The sequence below is a fragment of the Carica papaya genome, chromosome 1 (assembly GCF_054855325.1).
Source record: "Carica papaya isolate Zhongbai chromosome 1, ASM5485532v1, whole genome shotgun sequence".
NCBI classification, from domain to species: domain Eukaryota; kingdom Viridiplantae; phylum Streptophyta; class Magnoliopsida; order Brassicales; family Caricaceae; genus Carica; species Carica papaya.
In genome coordinates, this window is record NC_142309.1 from 29,032,988 (window position 1) to 29,049,367 (window position 16,380).

At 34.4% G+C, this 16,380-nt stretch overlaps 3 protein-coding genes across 5 annotated transcripts; 2 read left to right on the forward strand and 1 right to left on the reverse strand.

The window, feature by feature from the left end:
• The first annotated feature begins 5,480 nt into the window (after nucleotides 1-5,480).
• On the forward strand, nucleotides 5,481-7,349 carry LOC110818265 (cytokinin riboside 5'-monophosphate phosphoribohydrolase LOG5-like). 3 transcript variants are annotated; one of them, XM_022047065.2, is made up of 8 exons: nucleotides 5,483-5,709; nucleotides 5,835-5,932; nucleotides 6,062-6,092; nucleotides 6,201-6,303; nucleotides 6,396-6,466; nucleotides 6,585-6,728; nucleotides 6,840-6,955; nucleotides 7,064-7,349. In XM_022047065.2, the coding sequence occupies exons 1-7, from the start codon at nucleotides 5,593-5,595 to the stop codon at nucleotides 6,936-6,938; spliced, it is 663 nt and encodes a 220-aa protein (XP_021902757.1). In that variant the 5' UTR covers nucleotides 5,483-5,592; the 3' UTR covers nucleotides 6,939-6,955; nucleotides 7,064-7,349. The 3 variants fall into 3 exon arrangements, with proteins under 3 accessions (XP_021902759.1, XP_021902757.1, XP_021902758.1); XM_022047066.2 differs by having other exon boundaries at nucleotides 5,484-5,709; nucleotides 6,204-6,303; XM_022047067.2 differs by lacking the exons at nucleotides 6,840-6,955; nucleotides 7,064-7,349 and having other exon boundaries at nucleotides 5,481-5,709; nucleotides 6,396-6,722.
• A 2,601-nt stretch (nucleotides 7,350-9,950) lies between these two features.
• Nucleotides 9,951-11,125, reverse strand: LOC110818264 (uncharacterized). Its single transcript, XM_022047061.2, has one exon. It carries the CDS (start codon nucleotides 10,879-10,881, stop codon nucleotides 10,051-10,053), a length of 831 nt encoding a protein of 276 aa, XP_021902753.2. The 5' UTR covers nucleotides 10,882-11,125; the 3' UTR covers nucleotides 9,951-10,050.
• A 1,141-nt stretch (nucleotides 11,126-12,266) lies between these two features.
• On the forward strand, nucleotides 12,267-15,860 carry VAR1 (FtsH extracellular protease family). The gene is made up of 5 exons (XM_022047060.2): nucleotides 12,267-13,842; nucleotides 14,478-14,724; nucleotides 14,811-14,994; nucleotides 15,207-15,378; nucleotides 15,537-15,860. Exons 1-5 carry the CDS (start codon nucleotides 12,529-12,531, stop codon nucleotides 15,756-15,758), a joined length of 2,139 nt encoding a protein of 712 aa, XP_021902752.1. The 5' UTR covers nucleotides 12,267-12,528; the 3' UTR covers nucleotides 15,759-15,860.
• Nucleotides 15,861-16,380: the final 520 nt, after the last annotated feature.

Here is a 16,380-nt window from a genome sequence, read left to right on the forward strand (position 1 = left end):
TGGATAAAATTGATCCACGATCATGAACAAGCCACATGGGTGATGACTTTAGGTTTTTCTTCATATGTGGTCAAAACTGAATTAGTTGAAAATTTAAAATTCCATTCTCTAAAAAATTCTACTACATTCCAATCAAGTCCCCACTAGTTATTAATTAGTAACAAGTATATATTCACCTAACCAAGACCCTATATATATATATATATATATATATATGTAGAGCTTTGATTTTGACTTGTCACTTATGAACCATCATTTATCATACCGACCAAAAAGTTTAATGGAATCTCCTTTTTTTTGCTCCCTACAATCATCACCTAACCTCCACAATGACGAACCAGAGATTGGGATGAAGAGACAGATTGTAGTTAAATTAACTTAAAAGGAACTTAATTAATTAACTAAAAGTGATTTAGTTTGTTAATTAAGAAATGAAATGGAATTTGGGTTTCAATTATTAAGTCATTAATTACTTTTCAAACAAAAGAAAAGACCCATTGTAAAGAAATTAAAGTTGTATACGTAAGTACCACTATTGTGATGGGAAGCTAATTAATTAAAATTCCATTTCTACCATTAAATTCTTGATGACCCAAACAAAATATATTAGAAAATTTCAAACTCACAAGGTTTAAAGACTTTCTCTTATTTAGTCACCCCTAATATTATTTATATATATATATATATGTTAACTTAAAATTTAACAAATTTCTTAAGAACTACACTTTCGTAATCATTCAATAAATGAAATCATGTTATATCTTGAAAATAAACCATTAATTGGTGGCCAACAAAGCCTAAGAAAAGTACAAGTTGAAGAGAAATATATGTGTGTGTGTGTGTGTGTGTGTGTGTGTATACATATATTAAACACTTTATTTTGATGGGGAAGATTAGAAGATTATTATTTGATTATGTTGATAATAATATTTGGAGAAAGTTTGTTTAAAATTGGTCAAAGGGATGAGTATGTTAGTGGTTAGGGAGGAAGATTTGGACTTGCGTTGAATATGCAGAAGAAAATGAAATGTGGGTCCGAGTAAGAGTTCTCTACGCTTGCCTTGTGTATGAAATGTTGAAATTTTCATGATTATTATTATTTAGATAAGCATTCTTATTTCATTCACGATTTATATATGACACGTAACTATTATTTTTTTAAAAAAAAAAAATCGTTATTTCAAGTTCTCAATCATTTAACAGAAGAAAAAAAATAAAATAATGATATATTTTAACCTTCTTTTAATTACCTCAAAGTAACTTTGAGATTTAACTGTTGTATTAATACATAAAAATTCAGTATTTTATTTTATTCAATTAAACGTACAATTAATTACGTACGTTTGATTAAAAATATTGTTTAATCATTTGAATCTTGTTTAATTGACTTTTATTTCTCAGCGAAACTAAATAGATGAGGTAAAAGATTTGTATAAAGGATGGGCACATAAGGGAAAGGTGATATCCTATCTAAATCCTTGTTACATAGAAGTAATCTTTAAAGGAAATCATATTAATAATCAACTAATATGAAACTATGGTATAACATTGGGATAATAATTAGATAGCTTCAAGAGAAAGGTTTAGACTTTGGAAAACCTGCATAAAAAAACCCATTCAATTTTATTATAAACACTGCTCATATCATATTTGAGGCAAAATTATCTTACCTTTCCTTTCTTTCATTTCCTTTCCTTTTCTTTCCTTTTTTTTCATTTCATTTCATTAAAGCTAAGACTCTTGTGCCACAATGGCATTATTCTATATTTTATTGTTATGAATAAAAAAGTATATTGATAAAGAGATATCATACATTTTAAGTAGAGTCATAGATGGTTTGTCAATATTTTGACTATGATTTTGTATATGACATTACAAAGTGAGATGGGTCGAAAATATTGAAATCTTTATAGGGAGGAGATCTTTCAGATTAGTATAATACTAGCTTAATTGAGTTCAAAATAAACTGATTGAAAAAAGATCTTGAAACAGGTAATACTTTATTTCAAATAATAAACTCATATCTACGATAAACAGATGATAGAATATCATTTAGTTTAAAGGCTTTGTAGAGGCTTATGCTTTTAAGAGCCTTAACTATTTTTAATTCATCTAAGATAGTTGTTTAGATTTGAGTAAGCATTCGATCCATGGGATAATGGTACAAAAAGCATAGATAGTAAAGGGAGTATGTGACGATGAGGTGTAGAGTGCTTTAATTTTATCCTTGAAATATTCTAATATGCCTGAAGAGTATGTAGTTTTTTTTTTAATCTTTTTAATGGTAGCTTTTAAATAAAAATAAGAGATATTTCAATCTTTACTTAGCAGTCATTTATTCTTAACTTGTTGTTTTTAATAAATGTATTATTATTTGAAAAGATATTATAGATTAAATTGTAGAGATTGTTCTAATTGAATATTGTCTCTGGTAGAGGTTAGTTATTGAATTTTATTTACAGTGGTAGTAATTTTATTAGTAGTTAACTATAATATATGTAAATAATTTAAATAATATTTGAGAAGAGAGACACTTATGTATATAACTTTTTCACAAAACCAATGGCCTTTAAAGGTAAAGACCGATTGATGTCGAGCTTTGGAAATAATGGAGGTACATGTTACATCTTTTATTCGTGCATTTTCAATTTTAAATTGATGTTCAGGGTGCCAAGAAAGCTAAAGCATCATCTGCATTTATAAATAGGGACTGATGAGTGAGTAATGATAGTGTGAGAATTCAACTGGTATCATTGGTAATTAGCTAAAACATGATCTAACCCACTTTAATATTTCTCTGACCCATATATTTGTTAAACTACGTATAAAGGTTCTCTTTATATATGATGTCAATTATGTTAAGATTCTATATTATTTTTATAAAAAATATTTATTAAAAATTAGAATTTTTAGAAATTATTATCTTTTGCGGATTCAGCATTGAAATATATCGTAATAAACAAGTGAGATGAATGTGTTTGAGAGAGAACTTTACGTAAGGCTCAAAAACGAGTTTTTTTTTTTTTTTAATAATATAGTTATATTTCTAATATAAAAAATATATTTGTAATTGATCTTTAGAAAAATAATGAAAACAACTAAAATAATAGGTGAAGGTGAGTTGGAATAATAATTCAAAAATTTGGGTTTTTAATTCCCACGTGCGACACGTGCGGGGAAATGAGGGAGATATAGTCAAGTGGAGACCATTGACTCATGATAGTCAAGTGGGCCCTTCTCTCCAGCTTCCTATCATTTTTCTCCACAGATTTAGGCGTCTTTCTTTAGAAAACTAAAACAACAAAAAAGTAATTAAATAATAAATTATAAATTTTTATCTAATTAATTAATTAATTAATTTAAGCACACCTTACTTATGAAACATATATATATATATATAAATTCAATCAGAGAGCAAACACATGTTATTTCCAAGATCAAGAATCGTAATATAATTCTTTTCTTTGTAATTTTTTAATGATCTTTTGTATATTTATGATGAGTAAGTTATCTTTGACTACTTCAATTCAGTACACTAAATTAATACTAAAGAAATTAACGAGTTCAAATTAATATATGTATATATATATATATTAATATACGTTTTTCATATATATATATATATACACAAAAAGTTTCTGAACTTTACCCTAAATTAATATATGGGTATACAAATATGTATTAAAGAATCACCTGTACATATATATATACATACATATATGTGGTTTTGTGTAATTGTGGATGGCTGAGTTGAGATGTACACATCTCCGTAGCCAGTTGAACAGTTAAGAGTGCAAGAATAAGAGACTGAAGCTGATACATCTTCTCTATTAAGACATCTTCTCTTTTGGAATGACATTGCCTTCTTTCTTCTTTTCTTTAAACCCGTAAATATATATACATATATATATATATACGTCAACTATCTTCGATACATGAGCCTATCAAACAAACAGATAATGTTGATTAGTTCATCACTTTTGCAAATTAATTACAATAATCAAATGATCAAAAGCTATGCTAGAGGAGATGAGGCGTATCGGGCCATCAAAAAGATCACACAGGGGCATGTAAGTTTAAATGAATTCTATCCGATATAGAGAGTTTGATATATATGGTATTTATAGTACTAAAAATTTTAATTTATAGTGGTATTAAGTACTCAATTATTAAAAGAGTCACAAAATTATGAGTCGACTAATATATTTTAAGAGAATACTCTCTACTAAAAGTATAATAGAAGGTCGTTCTACGTAATTATTCATGTGAGTTAGATAACATTTATAAAACGAACTTCATTTACTCGAATTAAGAATCTTATGTCAGTTAATTCCAACGTAAGAAAACAAAAAAATATAGTAAATGCAAGAATACTAAACTTGTCATAAATATTTTAAACAAACCCTACCGAGCTTTTACAAAAATATTTTAACTTGTTCGCTTGGTCTCCTCAAATATGCGAAGGATTGAGTCTAACATCATCACTACGAGTTTGGCCTACATCCATTGATGAAGCAGAATAAGAGAAACTTCTCCCTTGAAATGCAAGAGGCAATATCAACCATTTTGATTAATTCATTTTATTTTCATTTAATACATCAAATTGTAATTAACAAACATTATTAGGTAATAAAAAAGACAAATCAACTAGAATATTACTCCACATATATAATAATTCATCGAAATTTTAAAACAACACTAATTGATATAGTGTGAATTGGAGTTTGATCAAATTAGAGTTTTGAATTGAAAGTTTAGTATCGTATGTAAAATTTGTACTCTTAATTACCCTTTTAAATAAAAGTTTAAGTCAATAATTTGTACTATTAATTACCCTTTTAAATAAAAGTTTAAGTCAATAATTTGTAATAATAAAAGGTAGTCAAAAGAATGTTTAACTTTTCACTTAAAGTTCTTTAAAAAAAATAAAATGTGGCATCACAACTTTTATTCTTGGGTTAAACACTTTACAACTTATAGTACTACAAAATGATTCAAATTGGTGTGTGTGTAAGTATACTATTTTTATATGGCTATGCTTTTTGGTGGGTTGGTAAATATATAGTCACAATATATTTGTGGCTAAGCCACCTCTTTGGAGTTAGAATAGTTATAAATAGGAATGATTTGATAGAATTAAAATTTTATTTTATAATTTTGTAATAAAAATTTAAAATAAATTAATTATATTTATAAAATGTATCGAAGTATCGTACATGTTTTTTAAAAATATTTTTATTTTTTTATATATTTATTTACTTTTCAATTATATTTAGTTAAATACTTACAAATAATAAGAAATAAAATTGTTATGAAATTGAGGGGTGAGGTGTTGAGAAAGTAATGGGGGGGGGGGAAATGAGGGGGACGAATCCTGTCGGCAAATTTTGGTAAAGGTAGAAAATAAATAATAAGAGGGACACGTGGCGCAATAGGATTGAACTGTGACCAAATTATCCTGGGAGTCCTATAAATGGTGATGTTCCATGTTCCTTCTTTTGGTATTGGGGGTCCTCTCTTTACCTTTGCCAAAGAATCTGCAAACCAAAAACTCGTTGAATAAGCGACTCAAGAGAGAGAAAACAAATATCAATGGAGGAGAAAAAGTCAGTTAAATCAAAGTTCAAAAGAGTCTGTGTTTTCTGTGGAAGCAGCACGGGCAAGAGAGAGAGTTACCGCGATGCTGCTCTTCAGCTCGGCCAAGAACTGGTATATTTACACATTTATACATACATACACAACCCCAAACACGCCCTTTCTCTCTTATTTACCTACTAGATTGAATATATATCTGCAATTAGGTAGAAAACATCAATCTTTGTTTTGTATTGAAGGTGACGAGGAGTTTGGATCTTGTTTATGGCGGAGGAAGTGTGGGGCTGATGGGCCTCGTTTCTCAGGAGGTTCATCGTGGGGGTGGACGTGTTTTAGGGTATATATACACACCTGAGATTTCTCGTTTATGTATGTCAATTTTATATTCCTACAACATTAATTAGCTTTAATCGATTTTCTTTTCTTTTCTCCTCTCTTTCTGATCTTCAATTTGTTTTACTTGCAGAATCATCCCAAAGACTCTGATGAGCAAGGAGGTACACATACATAGAGATACATACATATATATATATATGCATATGTAGTCTGAAAATTGAAGATGATTAAGGAAAGAAAGTGAGATAAATATGTGTTTGTAAATAAAGCAGATAACTGGAGAAACAGTAGGAGAGGTGAAAGCAGTAGCAGACATGCATCAAAGGAAAGCTGAGATGGCCCGCCATTCTGACTGTTTTATCGCCTTACCAGGTCTCTCTCTCTCTTTCTTTAATTAATTTTGTACAAGCAATTACTTTAGAAACTTAAGGATTAATTTGGTGTTTGTGTTGTGCAATAATTAGGTGGATATGGAACTCTAGAAGAGTTATTAGAAGTCATAACATGGGCCCAGCTGGGAATCCACGACAAGCCTGTAAAGCTACTTCTCCGTGTCTCCTCAATTCTTCTTATACTTATACACACATATATATGTATATATAGATATATAGCTACGAACCCAATCCATATTCGATGTATATGTACATAAACAGGTGGGTTTGATTAACGTGGATGGCTACTACAACTATCTTCTCACCTTCTTAGACAAAGCCGTCGACGATGGCTTCATCAACCCTCCTCAGCGTAGCATCATCATCTCTGCTTCCACCGCAACTGACCTCTTCCAAAAACTTGAGGTTCTTCCATTTCTCCCTCGTACACCTACTTCCATTCGTTCGTGGTGGGTGAAATATGTGTGTGCGTGCGTGCAGAATATGGTTATAAAGATAAGATTTTGGTTGTGGTAGGAGTACGTGCCGATGCATGATGGAGTGGTGGCTAAGGCCAAATGGGAGGCGGAACAAGTGGAGCTGAATTCGCATTTGCAAACAGAGATTGCCCGTTAATTAATTTAATTAATTAGGTATCCACCACAGACACGGGAAAAACCCACCCAGCTTTACTAATTTAATTAAAAACTAATTCACTCTAATGAGTTTTTATATGTCTTGCTTTTTCTGTTAATTTTCAGGATCATTAATTTGATTTCCGCGGAGAAATTTGTAAGCAACTAAGTTCTTCTCCTTCCTCAGTTTTGTACATGTACATTTTGTTGGAAAGGGGAACAATTTTATAATTTCATAGTTTTATAAACGTGGTGTATGTAAGTATACGCACAGGTTTGTTATGGAATTAACTCGGGTGCTTTGTAAATATACGTATGTGTAAGAATTATTAATGTACAAAAAAAAAAATATTAGCGAGGAAAGAAAAACAAAAAAGAGCAGCTTTTTTGTATTCTTCCTTTTTCTTGGGCATGCCTGGTTTGGTTCTTCTGGGGTTACTCTTTTTTTCTCGTCTCATCATGGCATGACATTTTTCCAGACGTTCTTAAATTAACATGGGGTTTTATTTATTATGGTTAAGGTGTAATTTACATACACACACATATGTATGTATGTATGTATGTATAATAAATGAGGAATTATTGGAAAAGAAAAAGAGGAAACTAAAGAATGTCCTTTTGTTTCTTAGAAAGAGAATATTGACAGGAAGGAAATGATGAGTGGGCTGAAAACAGACGCCATGCCCACTCATGGCGGCTTAATAAAACCGCGAAAGGTCGATTTTTTGAAACCCCCCGCCCCAAAAAAAAAGAAACAGCGAAAATAATTGGGTCTTCTCAATTTTCTCATCATATATATGATTTAATTTAATTATGCTTAAAGTGGGAATTAATTTTGGTACGACAAAAGTGAAGTGCAGAAGAGGGGGGGGAGGGGGGGGGGGGGTCTGTTATCCGTGCGGGATGACAGACGTACGAGCACAAAATTAATTAATTAAAATAATCAGATTAATTAAGATAATCGGATTAATTAATTTAACAATTGATTGGGTGCCACTGACGCTAACCTCATCACGCGTTTCTTATCCGGTACGCGTAAACGTACCCATTTCACTTTTAGGGACCCACCGCGTCACTATCATCTTAACAGTAAACTAATAATGTATTTTGTTTTTTTACATTATTAATTTACCCCCCTCCCCCCCTACCCAAAATAATTTTAAATTCATTTCACTGTATAGATATATTTTATAATAATAATTATTATTATTTTTTGTCACAAATTTTAGTCTTAAATTAATAATTATATAATAATAATAATACTAATTAGTATTTTTAACGACTTAAAGCTAAAACGGGGGAAGACGGGAATAATCTTAAACGAGGGTCCAATCACTACTTGTTCACACGGGCGGGCTTTCCTTCAATTAAAAATGGACCTTGAAATTTTCTACACTCCAACCCACTATTTTTGGCCATGCAAGATGTACGACTGGTTAAAAATCAAGTGAGAATGCGACAATATTTGTATGTAAATAGAATCCTCTTACTGTCAAAAAAAAAATATATATATTCTGGTTCGTTTTTAGGTTGGAAGAGATTAAAAATGGAGACAGAGAGAATATTGTGACCAAATATAAGAGGGTGGGAATGTGTTCTAGGGTTTGTTCTGTAACACTGAATAGTGTCATGAGACTGTATTGGTCCCTCCTACCTTGTCACTTTCCAATTCCAATTCCAATTCGATTTGTATGTATCTACATGTGCGGTAAGGAACTCAACTCTCATCCCTTCCAATCCCAATCCCAATCCCAATCCCCTTCCCAACCATACGTTCAATCGGGCAGGCTTATTATGGTGTTTACACTATAACCCATAAGTTAATTTTTCTCTGTATATAGAGAAAAGATTATAATTAAAGTAGCTTGCAATTGGACGGGTGATGGAGAAGGATATATAGAATTGGGGGGGGGGGTGATGGGTCGATGTTGGTGACTTTAGAAAATTTGATGAATAGAAGGCTGAAGATGGTCCCGTTCACCGCCATGCAAGGTTAGTGTTGTACGAGATGGACCACAAGGCAGTATTAGGTTAGGTACACTGGTTGATGAATAAAGCCATACACTCAGCTAATAACATCGACTATGACCACTCTATACCAACTCTCTACCATTTGCATGGTGGGAGATTTTATAACCGAAATGAAAATAAAAGTCGTTCGCCACCGAATCCGCATTCTAATAGTTAATTAAAGATTACTAAGTACGAATTTTCATAATCTAATTAACATAGTGCATAATTTATTAATATGTTAGTGGAATTGGAGTAACTAAGTTTAATGTTTGTCATATTTAAATTTTTTTAGTTGAAATAAGTACACTGAATATTCAGAGATAACTTTTTACGACGTTTAAAAAGATAAAAGATCGTTGGACCACCAATAATAAGTTGTGACTTTTGGAAAGTCCTGTTAGGTGGACGTCGAAGATCAGAAATATCAAAAGGAGTGTTGCGTGTGCTGTTGGAGAACTAAGAAATGTCTCATTCTCTAAAGACTTGTAAGATATAAAAAGTGTGGGAACCATAGATTAGGATTGTTCACTTGTATTGGCTCCAATAAGGAAATTAGTAAGTTGCAGATAAAATATGTAAAGATTTTTCAGCCTTCAACTCTGAACTTTGAAATTAAAGATGATCAGTTTGTAGTTAAACAAATAATTTCAGCTCAAAACATCGCCTGCTTCTCAAATTTTCTGCATTTAAATCCGCAGCAGTTGTTCTCATGTGCAAATGATTAATCAACTAACAGCTGATACAACATATGTATATGTATACATATGATTTCTCTGTTGTTCAATAGTTAAATAAACCCACCTTCATCATGTGCTTGCTAGCTATCATCTCTTCTGTTTGTTTAACTCACAGGGAACAACCTGCATTTTATCTGTCCTGTTTCTATTTGTTTTTCCTTTAATTTAATTTTTTTTTTTTTTTTTTTCTTGTATAAACACGTGAGTTGTATGGAAAATGCAACCCTTTAATCATTCTCAGAGATCACAGGAGATAAATAATATGAACTGATAAAAGTCAATCCCAAGTGTATTCATATATTTACAATTGGAACAAAAGTATGATTTACAAAATTGATTGCCCTTAAAAGAAGGATTGATGATCTAGTGGTTAAGAATGTTAAGAAGTGAAACTCTGGCTTTCAATAATCGCCTAAACACTCCTTCTAATTCCTCCTCTGCCTCTTGAATGTTTGAATCCAATTTTCCCAGTTCCTTCACCACTAATTTCTGTGTTTCCTTCTTACTGGCTTTCAGTGCACCCAATTCATCATCTATTTTCTCCATTTCATTATCTTCAGCTTCCTCACACGCTACCCTTCTCGAAAGAACTAACTTGGACACCACAGACCACCCGCTAGTCCTTGTCTTTGATTGAGATATAAAAGATAACGACGACTGAAACATCACGACACTGATTTCTTCAACTTGTTTTAGCATGCTAATGGCAGCCACTGAGTTAGATTCTTTCTTCATCTTCTCCTTTGTCTTCAGATCTCTAAAACATTTGGATGCCGCTTTTTTCAATAATTTTCTTGTACCCATATAAGCCTCAACTTCACTTGTCAATCCATCTACCCTGTTTCTTCTCCTGAGAGATGATTCAAGTTGCTGCACACATGCCTTGAGTTGAGAAAAGATCTCTTGGGTTCTTCCACAGACATCTAATAACCTAAGCAATCCCTCCAACAAATCTTCTACCATCTTGATATTATCTTGGTGAGCGAGAGCCTGTTGGGTGAGCGGCAATTCAAGGAAATCATTCACAGAGTCGTACAATTCCCGGAGGCCACTGAGTTTTTGAGATAATGATGAAGATGAGGTAGTCGGCGACTGTGATTGATCCCTCAATCTGTTCAACTGCTCCTCAACATTTGAGGTTAAAGGATGAGTCCTCGTCAACAAACTAACAGAGCGAAAATGACAAGCAGCCATTTGTGTGAGTATTTTTGTAGGTTTACAAGTTCTTGGTCAACGATAATGGCGAGCTGTTGCAGCCTGCTATATATAGAGATTTATAGAGGAGAAAGCGATAAAGAAAATCAATCAACAGGTTTACACATGGTTTCATGCGGTGGCTTTCCAGAGAACCGATTCGATTTTAATATCAACACGCACGAGTGCCTTGTCTGCATAGATTCCAGACAGGATTCACCCACAAATATATTTATATGATGAACTTGGATTAATTTATAAAGCGAAATGCACAGATGACGGGTCACCAGTCCCCCATGCAATGTTCATGGTGGGTGCTGGTGATATGGAGAACAACGAATCTTTTGGAAACTCCATACACGTTCTTGTTTTATGTTCAATACAACCAGGTGTCAATTACATATTGTTTAATCTCTTCCGAACAAGTTGTTTGCTGTAGAGGAGCATCAATCAATCCTCCATGAAAGAAATCAGGAGTGGAATGGGATCTTGTCTTCTTAATACACAGATCAATGAACAAAACTAAATGCTTTATTTTCTTGAGATTCATGCAAATTAAAAATTAAATTGTTGAAATTATATAACGACAGACTCTTATTAACATGGCTGGGTTTGGGACACATATGGAATCTTGACAGGCGTGTCATCGTGCTAAATTATTTTGAAATGTATGATTAATGCATGCAGGTCAAATGATTATAATTATTTTTTTTCCTGAATGATTAGTGTAAATTATTAGGTCAGTGTTCTTGCCTCTGCTCTTCTTCTTTACAACAGATGCAGATTACCCTGCACTTCTCCTTGGTGGCTGTGCTGTATATGAAAGCAACTCTTACTTGACTAGCTAAGTGGGCTGCGTCCCATAATTTTGGTTGGTGAAGTTGGACCTATGCCTTGGGTATAGAGATATTTAAGTCCACCTAAATATAAGCTCGTATTGGCTGTATAGATATAAAACCTAATTGACTTTACTCGTATATGGTATTATGGTTCATACCCTTGTTATTATAACTTTTTTCTTTAAACCAATGTAAGGCTAAGTTGATGAAGAAGTGGTGGCCAGCCGGTGCATTGAACGTATCATTAAAGAGCTGAGAAATGTTACCAGAGAGCTAAATAGTTCATGGGCATGGATCCCTGGAGAATGTAACTCACAAGCCCATGAATTAGAAAAATGGGCTACCAAAAGCTCATCTGTTGGACTTTTGAATTTTGACACATCTAACCCATGAACCAAACATTGATTTAATCTCCTCCTTTTCAATATATATTTTACGAAATTTTTCTGAAAAAAAGTCTAAGTTGAGTCTGTAAACGATACCACAAACTGGTTTTGTAAGCCTTTTTGTTTTTGTGTGGGGAGAACTGTGATCTTCTTTGTTTTATGCTAAATTACATTTACAGAATGAATGGGATATTTACGATGACTGGATATTGTAGCTCCACGTACATGCACCTCGAACAACACCAATCTTCTGGTATTCCACTTATCACCTGTTATGTCTCCAAAAATCAAAATTGAAGAGTATTTCCATCTCAAAATCCAAGCTTACAGGCTTCAACTGTCTAACCCTTCATACTTCCTACTCTGAAAATATAAAGAGGAGAGAAGAACACCTACTTCATACCAGGAAAACTCCCATTTCCATGGCGTCAACTTCCGCCAACCCACTGCTCTCTTCCAATTTCTTCGGTACCCAAATCATAATCTCTCCTCCAACTCCTAAAACAACAAAGCAACCTTTTATTTTCCCTTTTCTCTCCAGAACCAAGCACCGGTTAACACAATCCATTCTCAATAGGAAACCCGATTCCCTCAAGGACATATCATCACAAGCTACCTTGGCTGCTTTGCTCTTCTCTTCCATAACCCCGCAAGCTCTAGCCCTTGACGAAGCCCCTTCAAACCCACCTACACCCCCGCCTGTAGTCGACCTCCAACCAACTAAACCCACAGCTTCTTCACCCTTCTCCCAAAATCTTCTCCTTACAGCCCCTAAACCCCAGTCTCAATCATCTGATCTCCCGGAAGGCAGCCAATGGCGATACAGCGAGTTTTTGAACGCGGTAAAGAAGGGCAAAGTGGAGAGAGTCAGGTTCAGCAAAGACGGTTCCGCCCTCCAGCTCACCGCAGTCGATGGCCGCCGCGCCACCGTGATCGTTCCCAATGACCCTGATCTTATCGACATATTAGCCATGAACGGGGTTGACATTTCGGTGTCTGAGGGAGACTCCGGTAATGGGTTGTTCAATTTTATTGGGAATCTGCTTTTTCCGTTCCTTGCTTTTGCCGGTCTGTTCTTCCTCTTCCGACGAGCTCAAGGCGGGCCTGGCGGTCCCGGTGGGCTTGGCGGGCCCATGGATTTTGGGAGATCGAAATCAAAATTTCAAGAGGTTCCAGAGACTGGAGTCACATTCGCCGATGTTGCTGGAGCTGACCAAGCAAAATTAGAGTTGCAAGAAGTTGTTGATTTCTTGAAAAACCCAGATAAGTACACAGCTTTGGGAGCTAAAATTCCAAAAGGATGTCTCTTGGTTGGGCCACCAGGTACTGGTAAGACATTATTAGCTAGAGCAGTTGCTGGAGAAGCTGGGGTGCCCTTCTTCTCTTGTGCTGCATCAGAGTTCGTGGAGTTGTTTGTGGGAGTTGGTGCTTCCAGAGTGAGAGATTTGTTCGAGAAAGCCAAATCAAAGGCACCCTGCATTGTGTTTATTGATGAGATTGATGCAGTGGGAAGGCAGAGAGGAGCTGGTCTCGGAGGAGGGAATGATGAGAGAGAGCAGACTATTAATCAGCTCTTGACTGAGATGGATGGATTCTCGGGTAATTCTGGGGTTATTGTGCTGGCAGCAACAAATAGACCTGACGTTCTGGATTCCGCACTGTTGAGACCAGGGAGGTTTGATAGACAGGTTACTGTGGACAGGCCTGATGTTGCTGGTAGAGTCAAGATCCTTCAGGTTAGCTCTCTAATAAAAACCTTGCTACTCATTTTTCTCCTTCACTTATGGTTTGATTTAACATGATAATTTCAGTTACTTGCCGTATTCTTCAATTCCAAGTAGTTCATAGAATAGGCTATGGTCATTGAAATCAAAAGAGAAAACATATAGCAGAAGCAGGAGCCATTGCTTAGTTTTTTCACCCCTTCTTAAAGGAATTTCTTTAGTTTTTCCTTTTCATGTATACTCTAGCAGTGTGTAATACATAGAGGTGCGTGGTGATTTTGTATGCTACTGTTGTGGTGTTATGGTACTTGATATATAATGATCCGAAAGAAGAATTGAAGTACTTATGGTTTTAGCCTATTTTGCTCATATTTTGTAGAAAGCACCTCATCTCGTAGGAAATAGTATTACTAGGTATAGTTTTGTTTAGATATATGTCAAGGGTGAAGCTCATTTGCTGGAAGTGTATCGTTCTAGTCAGTTCCTCCTATTTTATTTATTGTTAGCCTCAGTTAAACTAGTTGTATTTGGTATTCTTTGCTGCCATTAAATACCAAGCATGTGGGTTCAAATAGCTTTATAAGTGTAGTCCAAACTCATTACCTAATACTCCATTTTTCCTACCGCCTTGTATCCCTTACTTGCAGGTGCACTCTCGAGGAAAGGCACTTGCAAAGGATGTTGACTTCGAGAAGATTGCAAGGAGAACTCCAGGTTTTACAGGGGCTGATTTGCAGAATTTGATGAATGAGGCAGCTATACTTGCAGCCAGGCGTGATCTCAAGGAAATAAGCAAAGATGAGATATCTGATGCTCTGGAGAGAATCATTGCTGGACCAGAGAAGAAGAATGCTGTTGTATCCGATGAGAAAAAGAAATTAGTTGCTTATCATGGTATGTGATCTCTGGTTTTCCTCTGATCCCATTTGATGTAAGTTCGGGTCTTATTCCCTAACTATATATGTGCATCTGATTTGCAGAGGCTGGGCATGCTCTAGTTGGGGCACTCATGCCAGAATATGATCCTGTAGCCAAGATATCCATCATTCCTCGTGGCCAAGCTGGGGGACTCACATTTTTTGCTCCAAGTGAAGAAAGACTTGAGTCTGGCTTGTACAGTAGAAGCTACTTGGAGAATCAGATGGCTGTTGCACTTGGTGGAAGGTCAGTTACTCAGAGCTCAGAAGTGTATTAATGCCTATGTAGCATCGTTATGCATGTCTTTGTCACAAATTGTCCAATTTGGCCAATAACAAATTAGCTCAGTTCCTATAGAATAGGACTTCAATGTGAAATGGGAGAACTGGAAGTACTGCATCCGCCCACTAGTCTTTCCTCTTTCCAAATAACAAAACATGATCTTTTTGCCACTGCAGGGTTGCAGAAGAAGTGATTTTCGGTGAGGAAAATGTGACTACAGGAGCATCAAATGATTTCATGCAAGTTTCACGTGTGGCACGGCAAATGGTAGAGAGATTTGGATTCAGTAAAAAGATTGGGCAAGTTGCAATTGGGGGACCTGGTGGAAATCCCTTCTTGGGTCAACAGGTAACTAGGCTGTGATTGGATGACTTCATTATTCACTATGTCCTTTGGATGTTCTTACCTGCTCTAAGAAACATTGTATCCTTGCCATGATCAACCAACTTGTAATGCTAAACAAATGCACAACTTGGGAATAATTTCATAAACGATTTCGTTTGCAGATGTCATCGCAGAAAGATTACTCCATGGCAACTGCAGATGTGGTGGATGCAGAAGTCAGAGAGCTGGTAGAGAAGGCATATTCAAGAGCCAAGCAGATCGTCACAACCCACATTGACATTCTGCACAAGCTTGCACAACTTCTAATAGAGAAAGAAACTGTTGATGGAGAAGAGTTTATGAGCCTCTTCATTGATGGAAAAGCTGAGTTATATGTGGCTTGATTGTATCAAATGATATTACTGTAAGATAAGCTAAAAATACACATACACATTGAGAATCAATTGATTGCCTTTTTTCTTTTTCAACAAAGAAATACTTCTCAAGTGCTCGGTTTTTGCCACTGCTAGGCTTAGATTATAAGTGTAAAAGTATATTTTGACCAAATAAAGGTAGTTTCATTATAAAATTCTCCGGGAGAGAGACGGCAGATGTTATTTTTGAACAAATTCTTAGTTGCAAAGTGATGTCAGGAGAGTGTGTGTAATAGAATCCACTCTCCTGCACAGTTCAGCTTCTCTGTACGAGTTTTTGACTTTTAACGACTACTACTGTGCTAGAGACAAGTTAATAGAAAAGCTATATGTATATCATAAAATTCACTGTAATTAATTGTAACTAGTTATTTAATATATTATTAGGATATATAATATTGATTTAGAATCATATTAATTGTATACAGTACTAAAAATTAATTGAAATTATTAAAAAATTTCATATTGTTATAGATATTTATCAAATGAATGGTGTATTAATTAAGTAAAACTAATTACATTTTCATGTATAATCATTAAAAAATTGATTGGTGCAATCTAAAATTATTAAGTAAAGAAAGTTGAATTAACA

Bases quoted from the DNA above. Each gene is read 5' to 3' on its own strand.
- LOC110818265 (XM_022047065.2), top strand. From the start codon at position 5,593: ATGGAGGAGAAAAAGTCAGTTAAATCAAAGTTCAAAAGAGTCTGTGTT. The intron at 5,710-5,834 runs GTATATTTACAC...TTTGTATTGAAG, and splicing joins TTCAGCTCGGCCAAGAACTG to GTGACGAGGAGTTTGGATCT. The intron at 5,933-6,061 runs GTATATATACAC...TTTTACTTGCAG, and splicing joins GGGGGTGGACGTGTTTTAGG to AATCATCCCAAAGACTCTGA.
- LOC110818264 (XM_022047061.2), bottom strand. From the start codon at position 10,881: ATGGCTGCTTGTCATTTTCGCTCTGTTAGTTTGTTGACGAGGACTCAT.
- VAR1 (XM_022047060.2), top strand. From the start codon at position 12,529: ATGGCGTCAACTTCCGCCAACCCACTGCTCTCTTCCAATTTCTTCGGT. The intron at 13,843-14,477 runs GTTAGCTCTCTA...CCTTACTTGCAG, and splicing joins GTAGAGTCAAGATCCTTCAG to GTGCACTCTCGAGGAAAGGC. The intron at 15,379-15,536 runs GTAACTAGGCTG...TTTCGTTTGCAG, and splicing joins ATCCCTTCTTGGGTCAACAG to ATGTCATCGCAGAAAGATTA.